This window comes from Hyperolius riggenbachi, chromosome 9, assembly GCF_040937935.1.
Source record: "Hyperolius riggenbachi isolate aHypRig1 chromosome 9, aHypRig1.pri, whole genome shotgun sequence".
Classification (NCBI taxonomy): Eukaryota; Metazoa; Chordata; class Amphibia; order Anura; family Hyperoliidae; genus Hyperolius; species Hyperolius riggenbachi.
This window is the reverse complement of record NC_090654.1, coordinates 78,993,641-79,007,070: the sequence shown is the minus strand read 5'-3', so window position 1 is coordinate 79,007,070 and position 13,430 is coordinate 78,993,641. Positions and strand designations below refer to the sequence as shown.

Here is a 13,430-nt window from a genome sequence, read left to right as displayed (position 1 = left end):
AAACATATCACCTACTTTAGGTAAGAACTACGCACTTGTCCTCAAAATAATCCTATCTTCATGTATGATGCAATATGGCTCTTTATAAGACAGAGCCTCCAGCTCACTGATCCTTCTTGCCGTGGTAATTGAAACTAAAAAAACGGCTTTCAAAGTTAATAACTTAATGTCCATAGAATCCATGGAATTGAAGGGAGGCCGTGTCAGAGCTTTTAACACAACCGAAAGATCCCATTTGGGAAAAGGTTTCACCCTAATTGGTCTGTTTCTTTCTATAGATTTCACAAACCTAACTATTAAAGGATGAATGGCAAGCTTTTTATCTAAAAAAACAGAAAGTGCTGAAATCTGAACCTTGATTGTGCTCAAGGCTAGATCTTTGTCTATACCTGCTTGCAAAAATTCAAGAATAGTTGCAATCTCTGTAGACCTATACTGAGATTGCTGTTTCCATAAATTAAACGTTTTCCAGTACTTCAGATAGATAGCTCTGGTATTTTTCTTTCTACTCTTAATTAATGTTTCAATTACTTTATCAGACAGACCCTGTCTCCTGAGGATCAGTTCTTCAGTAACCAGGCCGACATCTTCCATCTCTCCAGGTCCTGAATTTTCTTCCCTTGCAATGTTATTATTTGATTGTTCACTGGTAGACGAAGGGGTCCTTCCGTTTTCATTTTGAGCAGAAGTGGATACCATGATCTTTTGGGCCAGTCGGGTGCAATCAGTATCATGGTCGTCTTGGATTCTGCCAGTTTCTTCAGCACAAGGGACATAAGATTCAATGGTGGGAAAGCGTAAACCAGACCGCTCGTCCACGGTTGAGCTAATGCATCCACTGCTGCTGGGTTGTCCCTGATATTTAATGAGAAAAAATAGCGGCACTTCGAATTTTCCCTGTTGGCAAAAAGATCTACTACTGGATTCCCCCATCGCTTCGCCAACTCTCGGAATCCCTGCTGACTCAATGTCCATTCCGTATTGGAAGTCTGAGTACGGCTCAACAGATCTGCACGAGTGTTCAGTGCTCCTTTTAAATGTACTGCCGTTAATGACCCTAGGTTCTGCTCTGCTAGGTCCAGTATCTCCAGAGCTAACTGTAATAATTTCATTGATCTTGTGCCCCCTTGTCGATTGACATACGCCACTACTGTGGAGTTGTCTGTTCTCAGCTGAATATGGTGTCCTCTGGTTATGTGTATTGAACCTATTATGGCCAGTTTCACCGCTAATAGTTCCCTGAAGTTTGAGGACTGAGTTTTTATATGCTTCGGCCAAAGACCCTGCATCTCGAAGTCTTGAACATGAGCGCCCCATCCTGAGCAACTTGCATCTGTTGTGAGAACCATCTCCACCGGATATTGCCACAGTCTGCCTTGTGTAAGGTGAGCTGATGTAGTCCACCACTGCAGGTCGTGTTTCACTATCCCTGTGATCAAAAGTACTTGTTCCAGGGATACCACCGTCTTGGCCCAGTTTTTTAGGATCCATGATTGCAATTTCCTTGTGTGTTTCAACGCCCATTGAATTGCTGGAGCCGTTGAGGTCAAAAGTCCCAATAATCTCATCGCTTCTCTGACTGTTATCGAGCTCTTTCCTAGAAAACCCTTTACTTCCTGAATCACCTTGTCTACTTTCGTCTGCGGAAGATAGATTTTTTGTGTTCTGGAGTCCAACAAAACCCCTAAGAATTGGATCATCTGTGTTGGTTCTAACTGGGACTTCTCCCAACTTATTATCCAGCCTGCTCGCTGAAGTTGATCTAACACCATCTCTCGGTGACTCACTAAAGTTTGTACTGATTCTGCCATGATCAGTAGATCGTCTAGATACGGGATCACCATGATCCCTTGAGCATGAAAGGAAGCCACAATTTCTGCAACTACTTTTGTAAATATTCTCGGTGCTGATTTGATTCCAAATGGGAGGCAGTTGAATTGATAATGCTGAACCCCTGTCTCCCCCTTTACTGCAAACCTCAGAAAAGTCTGTGATTCCTTTTCGACTGGAATGTGCCAGTATGCGTCCTTTAGATCTATGCTCAACATGAAGCAGTCTTTTAGCAGCAGATTTTTTATTGAAAAGATCGACTCCATCTTGAACTTCTGGTATTTTATATACGGGTTCAGGGGTTTGAGATTGAGTATTAATCGAAACTTTCCTGATTGTTTCTTCACCAAGAAGATTCTGGAATAGAATCCCTCCCCCTGTTCCCAAGCCGGGACCCAGGACACCACATCTCTTGCTAGCATGTCTTTTAAGATTTTCTCCAAGACCACCTGCTCCTCTGGGGTCAACCTTGAACTGGTTATCACAAATCTTTCCGGAGGATTCCGCAGGAAAGAAATGTGATAACCGTTTTGAATCAAGTTTAATATAAATGGGCTCGTTACAAACTCTTTCCATTGTGGGAAGAACAGGCCCAGTCTTCCTCCCACCTTTCCTTGATCGTCATTGTTGGGGCTTAGGATTGGGGACCGAATTGCTGAACAAGACATTCGGCTTACTCTGCTCTTTGTTAAATGACCAGGGTCTTCTTCTCGTTTGGGTCTTTGTTTTGGGATCTTGCTTATTCCTCTGAAAAAGCCTTTTCCCCTGGCGAAAAGGTTTTTTCTTAGGAAACGATTTCTTTTTATCGGAAGTTCGCTCCAGAATATTATCTAATTCTGGCCCAAACAATAAATCGCCTGAAAATGGAATTGTACACACTTTGTTCTTTGATAAAGAACTACCATCCCAGGTCTTAATCCAAATGTGCCTTCTTGCCACATTGGAAAGACCGGCTGCTTTCGCAGTCAACCTAATAGCTTCCGTAGCCGCATCAATAATGTAAAAAATAGATTTAAACATTACCGTAAATGAGTTTAAAATCGTTTCCTTGCTAGACCCAATTTTAATATGTCTTTCGACCTGACGCATCCACAACTCCAGTGTTCTAGCAACACAAGTTGTTGCCAACACTGGTCTGAATATTGCACAAATGGCCGACCATGTCTTCTTCAGGGCAAATTCAGCTTTTTTATCAGATTGGTCTTTCAAATTTCCCAAATCTTCGAAAGCTAGCTCATTATCTTTTTCTACTTGTGAAAAAGCCGAATCTAATTTCGGACACTTATCCCAGTATTTACAGTCCTCCTCCGAAAAAGGAAATCTCCTCTTAAACCCCCTCGACAAGAAGACTTTTTTATCCGGGTTTTTCCATTGACTATTTATCGTCACTTTTGAAGACTCATGAACTGGAAATACCAATGGTTGGCTATTTTCCATACCAGCATATAATGCGTCATGAGTTGACACTTCCTTAAGATTGTCAATGCTTAAACCTAGTGATTCATAAATGGCTTTCAATAATTCCTCTGTTTCGCCTGCCGGAAATTTAAACTTAGAAGGTTTCTCCTTTTCCGCCTCTTTTTCTCCCTCTGAGATCTCATCCTCTGATACCTCATCAGAAACATCTTCCCAATCCTCCTCTGGTTCTGAGTCTGATAATACCGGCCGATCAGATTTGGACTTTGCTTTTTTATGTGTCGTGACTGCTGGCTCTGATACCGTAATATTTCCAGTCTCTGGTGACACAGAAACCCCTGCTGACAACTTGGCTTGGTTTAGCTCTATTGGACTTGGAACCGGAGCAACCGGTTGAGCCACCACATTCTGCGTCTGCATTAAGGAATTAGCTAACGCTTCTCTGAAGGCTTTTATGGAATCAGTCATTTCGTCTTTCATAATTCCTAGGAAATCTTTATAAGGTACTGCCGATTCCTCGTTAAGTACTCTTAAGGTACATTGCTGACAAAAAGTTTTACTCCATGAGGAAGTCAGCTTTATATTGCAGGCTGGGCATCTCCTACTGGGCTTGGGCCTAGAGCTATCGCCAGTTTCGGGATTTCCAGTCTGAAAGACACAATAATAATAGTGCTGCATCAGTCACTAGGTCCCATTAAGGACATATACCTCCACCACCGCTGAGAGGATAGTGACCATGCCCAAGGTAACCGGAACCTCACCAATAGCCATAAGCCAGCCCTGATTCCATGCTGCAACAGAGCCTCCACTAGAAACCATACACCACAGTGGTAAACAGCCCTGCACAGACCCACCAGGAACTAACCCATGTTAAGATACCCGCTAGTGCCTGAACAAACATGGTAGCAAATGATGAGACATCTAAAAAAACTCAAATAGACACACAGTCTTATGTCTCACCGCTCCTGGGACTGGGATTATGCCCTCCGGCTTCCTATTTTTCTCCTGCGTCCGGATTTCCGTCAGTGCTGCGGAGGGGTTCGCTGCAGGCACCGCTGTAGGCAGAGCTACAGGTACCGCCGCAGAGCCGACCGCTCCTCCAGCCGTTAGGCCGTCCGAGCCGCCAGCCATCGACCCGCTCTCCATTGCAGCGATGTGGAAGTGCACTGGACGCCAGGACACCACGGCTCTTCAACCCGGCGCCCGGAAGTGACGTCAGACGGCCGCCGGAAACGTCCGCGCCGCCATCTTGAACACTGGCATCATCAGAGGAGAGCTGGCGTCCGCCTCCGCAATAGCCTCCGCTCCTCTGTGCGTCTACTTCCCGGCCGGCAGCCACCGCACATTGCGTCCTCGCCGTGGTCTTCCCTGCCCTCACCAGATGCCCACGGGCCCGTCAAGCAGAGGCAGTACAAGCGACCGAAGGAAGGGGTTAGTACGGAACCTCCCTTCCCTGTCTGTTTGCCACACCGCCCTTAGCCCCCCAAGCTCTCCAGGACAGGTAGCACTGCATATAGAGAGACCTGTTCCCAGAACAGGAAACATCCATACTGCCGGACTCCTGTGGTTACGTTAAAGATATAGAGAGGCTCATGGATGTTTCCTGTTTCCTGGGAGGAGCCAAGTCTCGAAGTGTACCTGTCCTGGAGTGTTATGGAAAAAATAAAAGTATGAGAATATTTTCTTTGCTGCTAATCTTCTAGTAATTATTCATAGTACACAACCAATTCATTATATCATATATTTTTTTCGCTTCAGTGTCTCTTTAATGCCTTGTAATATAACTTCTCTCTGCAAAATAGTCTCCATCCTTATGTAACAAACTATTCCTCCTCTGTGGCCTAGCAGTTCTCTAACCTCCCTCCAACCACAAAATAAACTTAAGTACACGCCCCCACCAACTAATATCTGCTCCAAAGTCCCCCAATGATTAGATGAACAGTGCCAACATTACGCAAGTTGCTATATAATCTCAGCAACTTCTGTTTTGGCACCATTAATTTCAGTGTACCATTCAAGTAAATGGTAGACCAGTCCAGACACATCATCACAAACCTGCCTTGGGTCAGCACTTGATGCATCTGCTTCCTACAACTACTCCCATGTTATTGGAGGGAGATTGTGAGCCCCACTGAGGGACAGCCAGCGATACGAAGTCTGTATTCTACACAGTGCTAAATAATATGTTTGTGCTATATAAATACTCACAGTTAATATAAATAGCCACATAACCATGTTTTATACAGCCAAACCACATCCCAAAATTACCAAGATCCCCCCCCAAAAAAAAAACCACAACTGGGCTGATTATTGTATATTATTATTATTAGTCAGTAAGTCTGTATAGCCCTGAAAGGTGCAGAGACTGTGTACTCACCAGAATATGGTTTGAATATCTTCTCGTGTTGTCTGGTCTCAATGAAGCTCTCCAGCCTGTACTGTGGACAGATGTACACACACATCACCTTTCAACATATGTATTACTGACAAAATCAGCAGTTTGGGTAATGTTTTGATATTATTTGTGTGATTGGCAGGAGCTCTAGTGTCTGTTAACCACTTCCCTACCACAGGTTTTTCCCATTAAAAAACCACAGCAATTTTCACATCACGCTCCTCCCATTCATTCAACAATAATGTTACCACTATTTATAACATCACAATGACCTGTATATTATTTATTTATTTATTTTTTTGCACAAATTCCGCTTTCTTTGGGTGGTACTTTTTGCTAAGAATTATTTTATTTTTTATGCATTTTATGGAGAATAAGAAGAGAAGATTTTTTAAAAAAAAAGTCATTATTTCTCAGGTTTTAATCATTATAGTTTTAAAAAAAAAGGTCTACTATATATAAAACCCACACATTTTATTCGCCCATTTGTCCCAGATATAACAACATTTAAATTATGTTTCTAGTACAATTTATGGCAATAATACTTAATTTGGAAATAATTATGTATTTTTCCCATTAAGGCTAGGTTCACAGTGGTCAGTTGCATAACTCATGTGTTATGATGACTGTGAACTGCAATGGAGACTGGCCATAGATTTTAATACAAAGCCTGCATGCAGTGGGTTAGAATAACGCGATCGGTTGCTGTGAACAGGCCCAAAGAATGTTATGGGCAGTGAGTTGACATGCAGAATTTTTCTGCAACACAACTGACCAATGTAAACAGGGCCTTAGTGTTTTGTATACTATATAAATAATGACAAGCCCTTATATACAAAACATACAGTATTATACCCTCATGACATACATATTAAAAATAAGAGAAAAAAAGCCATCCATAAGGCAGAATGTGAAAACATCACAGATATGCTACTTCAGGTTTACAATAATGTATACATCTTTATTAATCAGGGACATACCCCATAAAAACAATTAAAAAACACCAAGCAGCAAGTTACAGCAGCACAATTAATAGATTATACTGATTATATATCACAAATACATAAACACCCAGAGCATGGGGCAGCAGTGAATATATATATATATTCCTATTAGGGTGCTATAAAAAAAGAGTACAATAGCCAGAACATGGAAATCACCATGCCCAAGGGGAAGATTCCCCCCACTCAGTCAAAGATGAAAGATATAGTGATTGGATACCTCCAACAAGATAAGATAGTAAAAGGCTTACCACCGCTGTCCTGGGTGCCACTGCTGTCCGTGCTGTCCCTCACATGTATCGCAACCAACCTTTGCTTCTTTAGAGGGTAACAAAAATGTCAAAAGTAATCCCTATTAAATACGATATCCGCCGTGCTATCTCAAATACCATGTTTTTCCAAACACTTTGGAAAAACATGTTCCTATTCACCGATGACCGGGCAGCAATGAGAAAGCGTATGGGAGCACGTGCGATCGCAAGCGGTGGCGTATATCTACGACCCTGATCCACAAGTGAAGTTTACAGGGCGAAAGTGGTTAAAACAGAGTTTCTTATCATTTTTATAGTAGGTACTCCTTTATACTGTAAAAAAATGTGTTTGCAGAGCAGGGCTGTTTCTGGCCATTTTGGCACCCCAGTCAAGCAACCATTTGTCTCCCTACCACAATCTCATGAACAGGAAGATCATAACCTACATCAATTAGCTTTGTGGTACCCTTAGGATATTGATAGTTTACACAGAAATAATGTTGTTTCTCAAGTTTGTAAAGGATACACACATTATTACCAAGTCATTGTAACGATCGGTGAAGCACAGAGAGGATCTGATTACCAGTGATCTGCAGAATCACTGGGAATACAGATGTATACCAGATTATACGTGATCTGCAGTATCACTGATAATCCGATATACTAGCTAACCTCTGTTCACCTGAGTAGAGTGTAGTGTTTGATGTAACAGTAACACTTTGAGGACTAGACCTCAGTGCAGCAAGGAGTACTGCACAGATTCCTTCCGCAGACCTGAGCTCTCCAAGACGGGAGGAGTCAGACTGACAGTAGGAAGGACAGACTGAAAGTAACCTTCAGGAGGAAGGATCACTAACAGAGCGAGGAACCGCCTCTAACAGTAAGGTCGGTTCTCGAGGTCAGACAAGCCAGGTCGTACACACACGGACAGATAAAGTACAAGATCAGAAGGCAAAGGCGGAGTCAAAGTACAGGCAGGGTTCAGCAACAGGGTATCAGAAATATCGGGGTACAAAATCAGGAGGCAGAAGCAGAGTCAAGAAACGAGCTGGGGTTCGGCAACAGAGTATCAGAAATATCGAGGTGCAAGATCAGAGTTCAGGAGGATAGTCAAGGCAGGCAAAGAGTCATAACAGATAATCACAATCAAACTAATACTTTAGCTATCAACAGAATCTAGCTAAGTGTAGGATTACAGCTCCAGCTGGTCCCAGCACACTTGCGGATCTGACTACGGATCTGGGTGCTCCCACATATGTGATCGCACGCCAGACAAAGAGCAAGTGAACAACCAGCAGTATATATACTCTAGGACCTTTCCAGGACCTCCCTAATTGCTGGTCGAATGAGAGCAGTGGAATTTGTCAGCTGACCCAGCTGGTCAGCCGACTCCCTTCTAACTGCTATTTAAACTCTGCCTCTGTGCTCGCGCGCGTGTAAGTCTGAATCTTGGTGGACTATCAGTCCCAGCCACATCAGTACTGTCATGCAATGTATCTAGTGCGGGGGCCGCCTCTGATGCGGATTCCGCCGTTACCAATGCGGATTCCGCCGCACTGCCTATGCGGCATGCAGCGTTTTTTCCGCGTTGTGACGCCATGCTGGACGCGGAAACGGCCGTCTCACCTCGAGAGACAGCGGCCTTTCCGCGTTTCCTTATAGTCATGGTACATCTCATTAGCCCAAATTCACTGAATCCATATAAAAACCTAGTCCAATAATGGTTTTGAGAGGGTGTGTATCCACTTTATAAACATTATACTGATCTTTACAGGTTAGAATATTGTTATATTGTCCTGGTTTGCCTATGCCTAAAAACAGCCCTGTTGCAGAGCACCCCCTAAGATGACTACCGTTCTCTGAAGTACCTCTTGACAAATATATTTGTTATGAGTTCTTAATATTTATGAAGAAAATTATTTTTCAAACAAACCTTTATGCTTTAACTAAAAATAATTAAGCTTAAATGCAATTGTGATGAATTAAACAAGAGGATTTTACTTACCTGGGGCTTCCTCCAGGTCCCCCTTCCTGTAGTCTGTCAGCTACCTTCAAGTCTTCCGGGTCCACCATGTTGTGTCTCTTTCATCCCCAGTATAGTCCCTGGCTAGGCTCAGTCATTGAGTACTGCACATGCGGGTTCCCGGTCATGCGCCTCCCTGATTGCACTATTGTATCCGGGAGCATTCTGCTCATGCTTAGTCCAAAAGGCTTGTAACTGTGCTTGCTTGGAGGAGGGGCAACGATCATCCCAGGATAGCACATGTACTGTGGCAGGGGCGTAACAATAGACCCTGCAGGGGATGCAGCCGCAAAGGGGCCTAGAAGCCGCAGGGGCCCCGTGGGCAGAGAAGTTTCTTTTCCTTGTCCTGAAAGACTGACAACTAAGGGCACGGAGAGAAAAAACTTTCTGCTCTCTGCACAATTGTTCTAATGACTGCATCTGCTCAGCCACTGATAAGGAATCATACAAAGTGTTGTAGACAAAGATTTGTAGACAGTCCCTATTCAGTGTGCAGCAGGCTCTTGTTTACTGCACCCAGTCCCCAATCTCTCTACCCTTCCCCAAGTGCTGTGTACTGTAGTGATACTGGAGAAGTCTGCAGAGCCAGTTCTGCTCCATCAGAGATGTAAAAATAAAAAAAAACGAGAGCCCAATATAGTGTAGTATGATGAAACAAGTGAATAATATGAGTAGTGAGCTGTAGATACTCACAAACATGGGTTACCACATAGGCAACCACTGTATAGGCAGGTGAGGAGATTAGACCTGTCCTCACTCAGGATTAAGATGTCGCTCTCTGTAGATTGGGAAAAAGGAAGTAGGTCACCCCTACTTGTTGTCTACAGTAGTGTGATAAAGTATCAGATATAATTGCAATGGGATAATATAATATTAAAAATTCATACAAACTGAAGCTAAAAATAAAGTGCCAAGTGCGATGACATAAGATGACATAATAATATTTGGGGATATAGGTACTGGTACATAAATAAAAAAGGTTGTAGGTAGAGGGCAATATATAAGATGAAAGTGTAAGGTAGCCTCAGTGAAGTTATAAAGTGCAGGGATGCATAGTGACGTGCAGAAATGCACAGTATATAGATCAAATTGAGGTGCAGTGGAAGGCACTGGCTCAAGCAGGTAAGCAAAGTAAGCAATAAAACAAGTGAATAAAAATAAATATAGTTCTTACCAGAATTTCGTTGATAGCACGTATAGCGCCTCTGTGATATTGTGAGGTCGCTGGGTGTCTTAAATATACTGCTAGTGGATGTTTAACCAATCGAGAGAGGCCGGGCGGCGGTGAGTGGGTGGAGCCTGGTGCTGTGGATGCAATTAGACTGCTGTCAAGCGTAGACGTATGGTTACATAGTTACATAGTTATTTTGGTTGAAAAAAGACATACGTCCATCGAGTTCAACCAGTATAAAGTACAACACCCTTACAAGGCATGGTCCAATTAGCCCCTAAGGGAAAAATTCCTTCCCGACTCCAGATGGCAATCAGATAAAATCCCTGGATCAACATCATTAGGCATTACCTAGTAATTGTAGACATGGATGTCTTTCAACGCAAGGAAAGCATCTAAGCCCCCTTTAAATGCAGGTATAGAGTTTGCCATAACGACTTCCTGTGGCAATGCATTCCACATCTTAATCACTCTAACTGTAAAGAACCCTTTCCTAAATAAATGGCTAAAACGTTTTTCCTCCATGCGCAGATCATGTCCTCTAGTCCTTTGAGAAGGCCTAGGGACAAAAAGCTCATCCGCCAAGGTATTATATTGCCCTCTGATGTATTTATACATGTTAATTAGATCCCCTCTAAGGCGTCTTTTCTCTAAACTAAATAAACCCAGTTTATCTAACCTTTCTCGATAACTGCCTGGTTGGTGTGCTGATAACGGCGCACTGAGTAGAGGATGTAAGGTCGCATGCGCTGATTACGGCGCACCACGTGTATATCGTGCAAGCTCTGTGGGTATTACTATGATGGCTCGGAACGGGGGGAGAGGGGAATGAAGGTGCGCATGTGCAGGAGGGACTGCTGGTGCCAGGGAATCCATATTGGCGATGGGCAAATGGATCTGTTAGAGATACCAGCCGCAAATCAGCGTCCGGCGTGCTTCTGTTAGCCTAGGAGGCGAACAGTGTAGTGTTGGGGCAATTTGGACACATTTATAATGTATAATTGGTTTAAAAAATAATAAATAATAAAATAATAAGTGTATATTGTTGTTATTAAAACTAGCGTAAGTTATGACAAATAGTGGTGATCTGCTGCCCTCCGGTGGATAAACAAAATATGGCATCTATCTGTAATGTAGATAGTAGAGAAAACAGAAGCAGTATGCAATGACAATAGTACAGTAATATAAAAAACAAGCCTCAATTATTAATATTGTAATGGTTAGATGATTAGTGTGTTTACAAAAGGAAAATGTTAGCAAATATCAACTCCAATGTGATTAAGGTGTTTTGCTAGTCATATATCTGTATACATTATAGACATAAAAATTGCAGGATAATCTCACAGGCGTATCTACATCCACAATATACTGGTGTAATAATTATAACATGATATTATGACATTGCTGTACACCATGGGGTATTTTATAAAAATATAACTAAAATCATAACTACATAAAAATAAATGGTAACATTAAATCTCTAAAAGGTATGATAAGATCATTACAGTTATCATTATTATTGGAAAAAACACAAGAAGGGCTAAAAGAGAGCGGCAGAGATAAAAGAAAAACAGTTATAAATGGTCTAGTGAATTTTTTCAAGCACTTCGCTTAGACCCTCCGGGATGAGGGTTTTTAGAATTTGAATCCAATACATCTCATTCTTTTAGAGACGATCAAACGCATCCGACAGTCGCACATCTACTGAGTCAATCAGTGTGATATGAAATAAGTCTGGATTATTGTCGTGATGAGTGCAGAAGTGACGCGTTACACTGTGGAGGGGAAATGTATTGATAATATTTCTTTTATGCTGGCCTATTCTGCTGCGGGCCATCTGGGTGGTCTGCCCCACGTACTGGAGCTGGCAGGGACATGAAATTAGATAGATGACATATTTGGATTCACAGGTAAGGTGTTTTTTGATGGGATATTGGATATTAGTACTGAAGGAGGTGAAGGATGGACTGGTAATAATTAATTGACAAGCTTTACACCGATTACTATTACAAGGGAAGCAGCCAGGCTCCTGTGGTGGTACGGTAGTATGTTGGTTGGTGTTTTATCTATGGAGTCTGCTGGGTGCTAGGATGTTACGGAGATTAGAGGCTCTCCTTTAGGTGATAGATGGTACATGTGGTAGTATTCAGGTTCTGCATGAGGATATCCCACCTGTTTTTAATGATATTGCGGATTTGTGTATGTTGGGCATTGTAGCGGGTGATGAATCTGGGTGTGTCTGCTGTGTTGGATGGGTTGGTGGGGTGGGTTATGGGGTTAGGGTGTTTGGCTCTGTATTTTGCATTCTTGATTAGTTTTTGGGGTATTGACGGTCCTTGAATTTTTGGGTGAGTATTTTGGATTGGATTTCGTATTGTGTTGGATCTGTACAATTCCTATGTATTCTTCTATATTGACTGTAGGGTGTGTTGATGATCCATGGGTGGTGATGAAAGCTATTGAAAGGTATGTAATTGTTGGCGTCAACTGGTTTGAAGTAGGTCTTTGTTTTGATGTGGTTTGACTCTATGTAGAGGGTGAGATCTAGGAATTCGATGGAGGAGGTATGGTAATGGTGCGTGAACGGTAGTCCTCCTGAATTGAAATAAAGATCCATCAGAAATGGACAGTGTGAGTGTAATAAGCTGAGGCTGGGAGCATCCTCGTCTGTCGGTTTTCTGTATGCGTTTTCTGCACACCATGTGTGTTTGTATGTGTAAAAACATGCATGTTTTATCACAGAAGCTAATGTAATTGATAGAGAAAATGCCTGCAGTGTTTCACTGCTATCTGTTTTTATCTACATGGGGAAAACACATTCAAGTATGCTCTAGCCAATTGAATAACATTGGTTCTCAGTTTTCCTGTGCAGAAAGCCAGGGGGGAGGGGGCTCCATCCAAAGTTTTGCAGGGGGGCCCCGTGATTAATGTTAGGACATCCTGAGCCCAAGTCCATTGACAAGGCAATCTCTTTGGCAGCACGGGTAGATCGCCGTTTACACTATCAAAAACAGACCCGGGGTAGAAACGCTGTAAGATTTGTCTCCTACGTCTCCTTTCCAACCTCGTCACCTCCGTCTGAGCCGATGCAAATCGGACACTCGAGATTGACGCAGGTGGAAAACAATTGCAGGAAATCAGAAAGACTCTGTTTATACTGTGCGGAGGAGGGTCACATGGTTCAGAATTGTCCTAAAAAGTTGGGAAACGCTGCCGTCTAGGTGTAGTCAGAGGTAATACCCTAGGCGAACAGTCTTTACCTCTAAACGATAATCGTCTGCTCCTTCCCTGCCCTATCACGTGGGAAGGTAAGACTGTTCCCACAGAGGCCTTTTTAGACTCT

At 42.7% G+C, this 13,430-nt stretch overlaps 1 protein-coding gene across 2 annotated transcripts in view; it reads right to left on the bottom strand.

The window, feature by feature from the left end:
• LOC137531643 (protein SSUH2 homolog) overlaps positions 1–13,430 on the bottom strand; it is a 125,757-nt gene that overhangs the window by 72,283 nt on the left and 40,044 nt on the right. For both annotated transcript variants that reach the window (XM_068251587.1, XM_068251586.1), the window contains exon 4: positions 5,624–5,684. In XM_068251587.1, the coding sequence (XP_068107688.1) occupies positions 5,624–5,684 (61 nt within the window). The remainder of the gene's footprint in view (positions 1–5,623; positions 5,685–13,430) is intronic.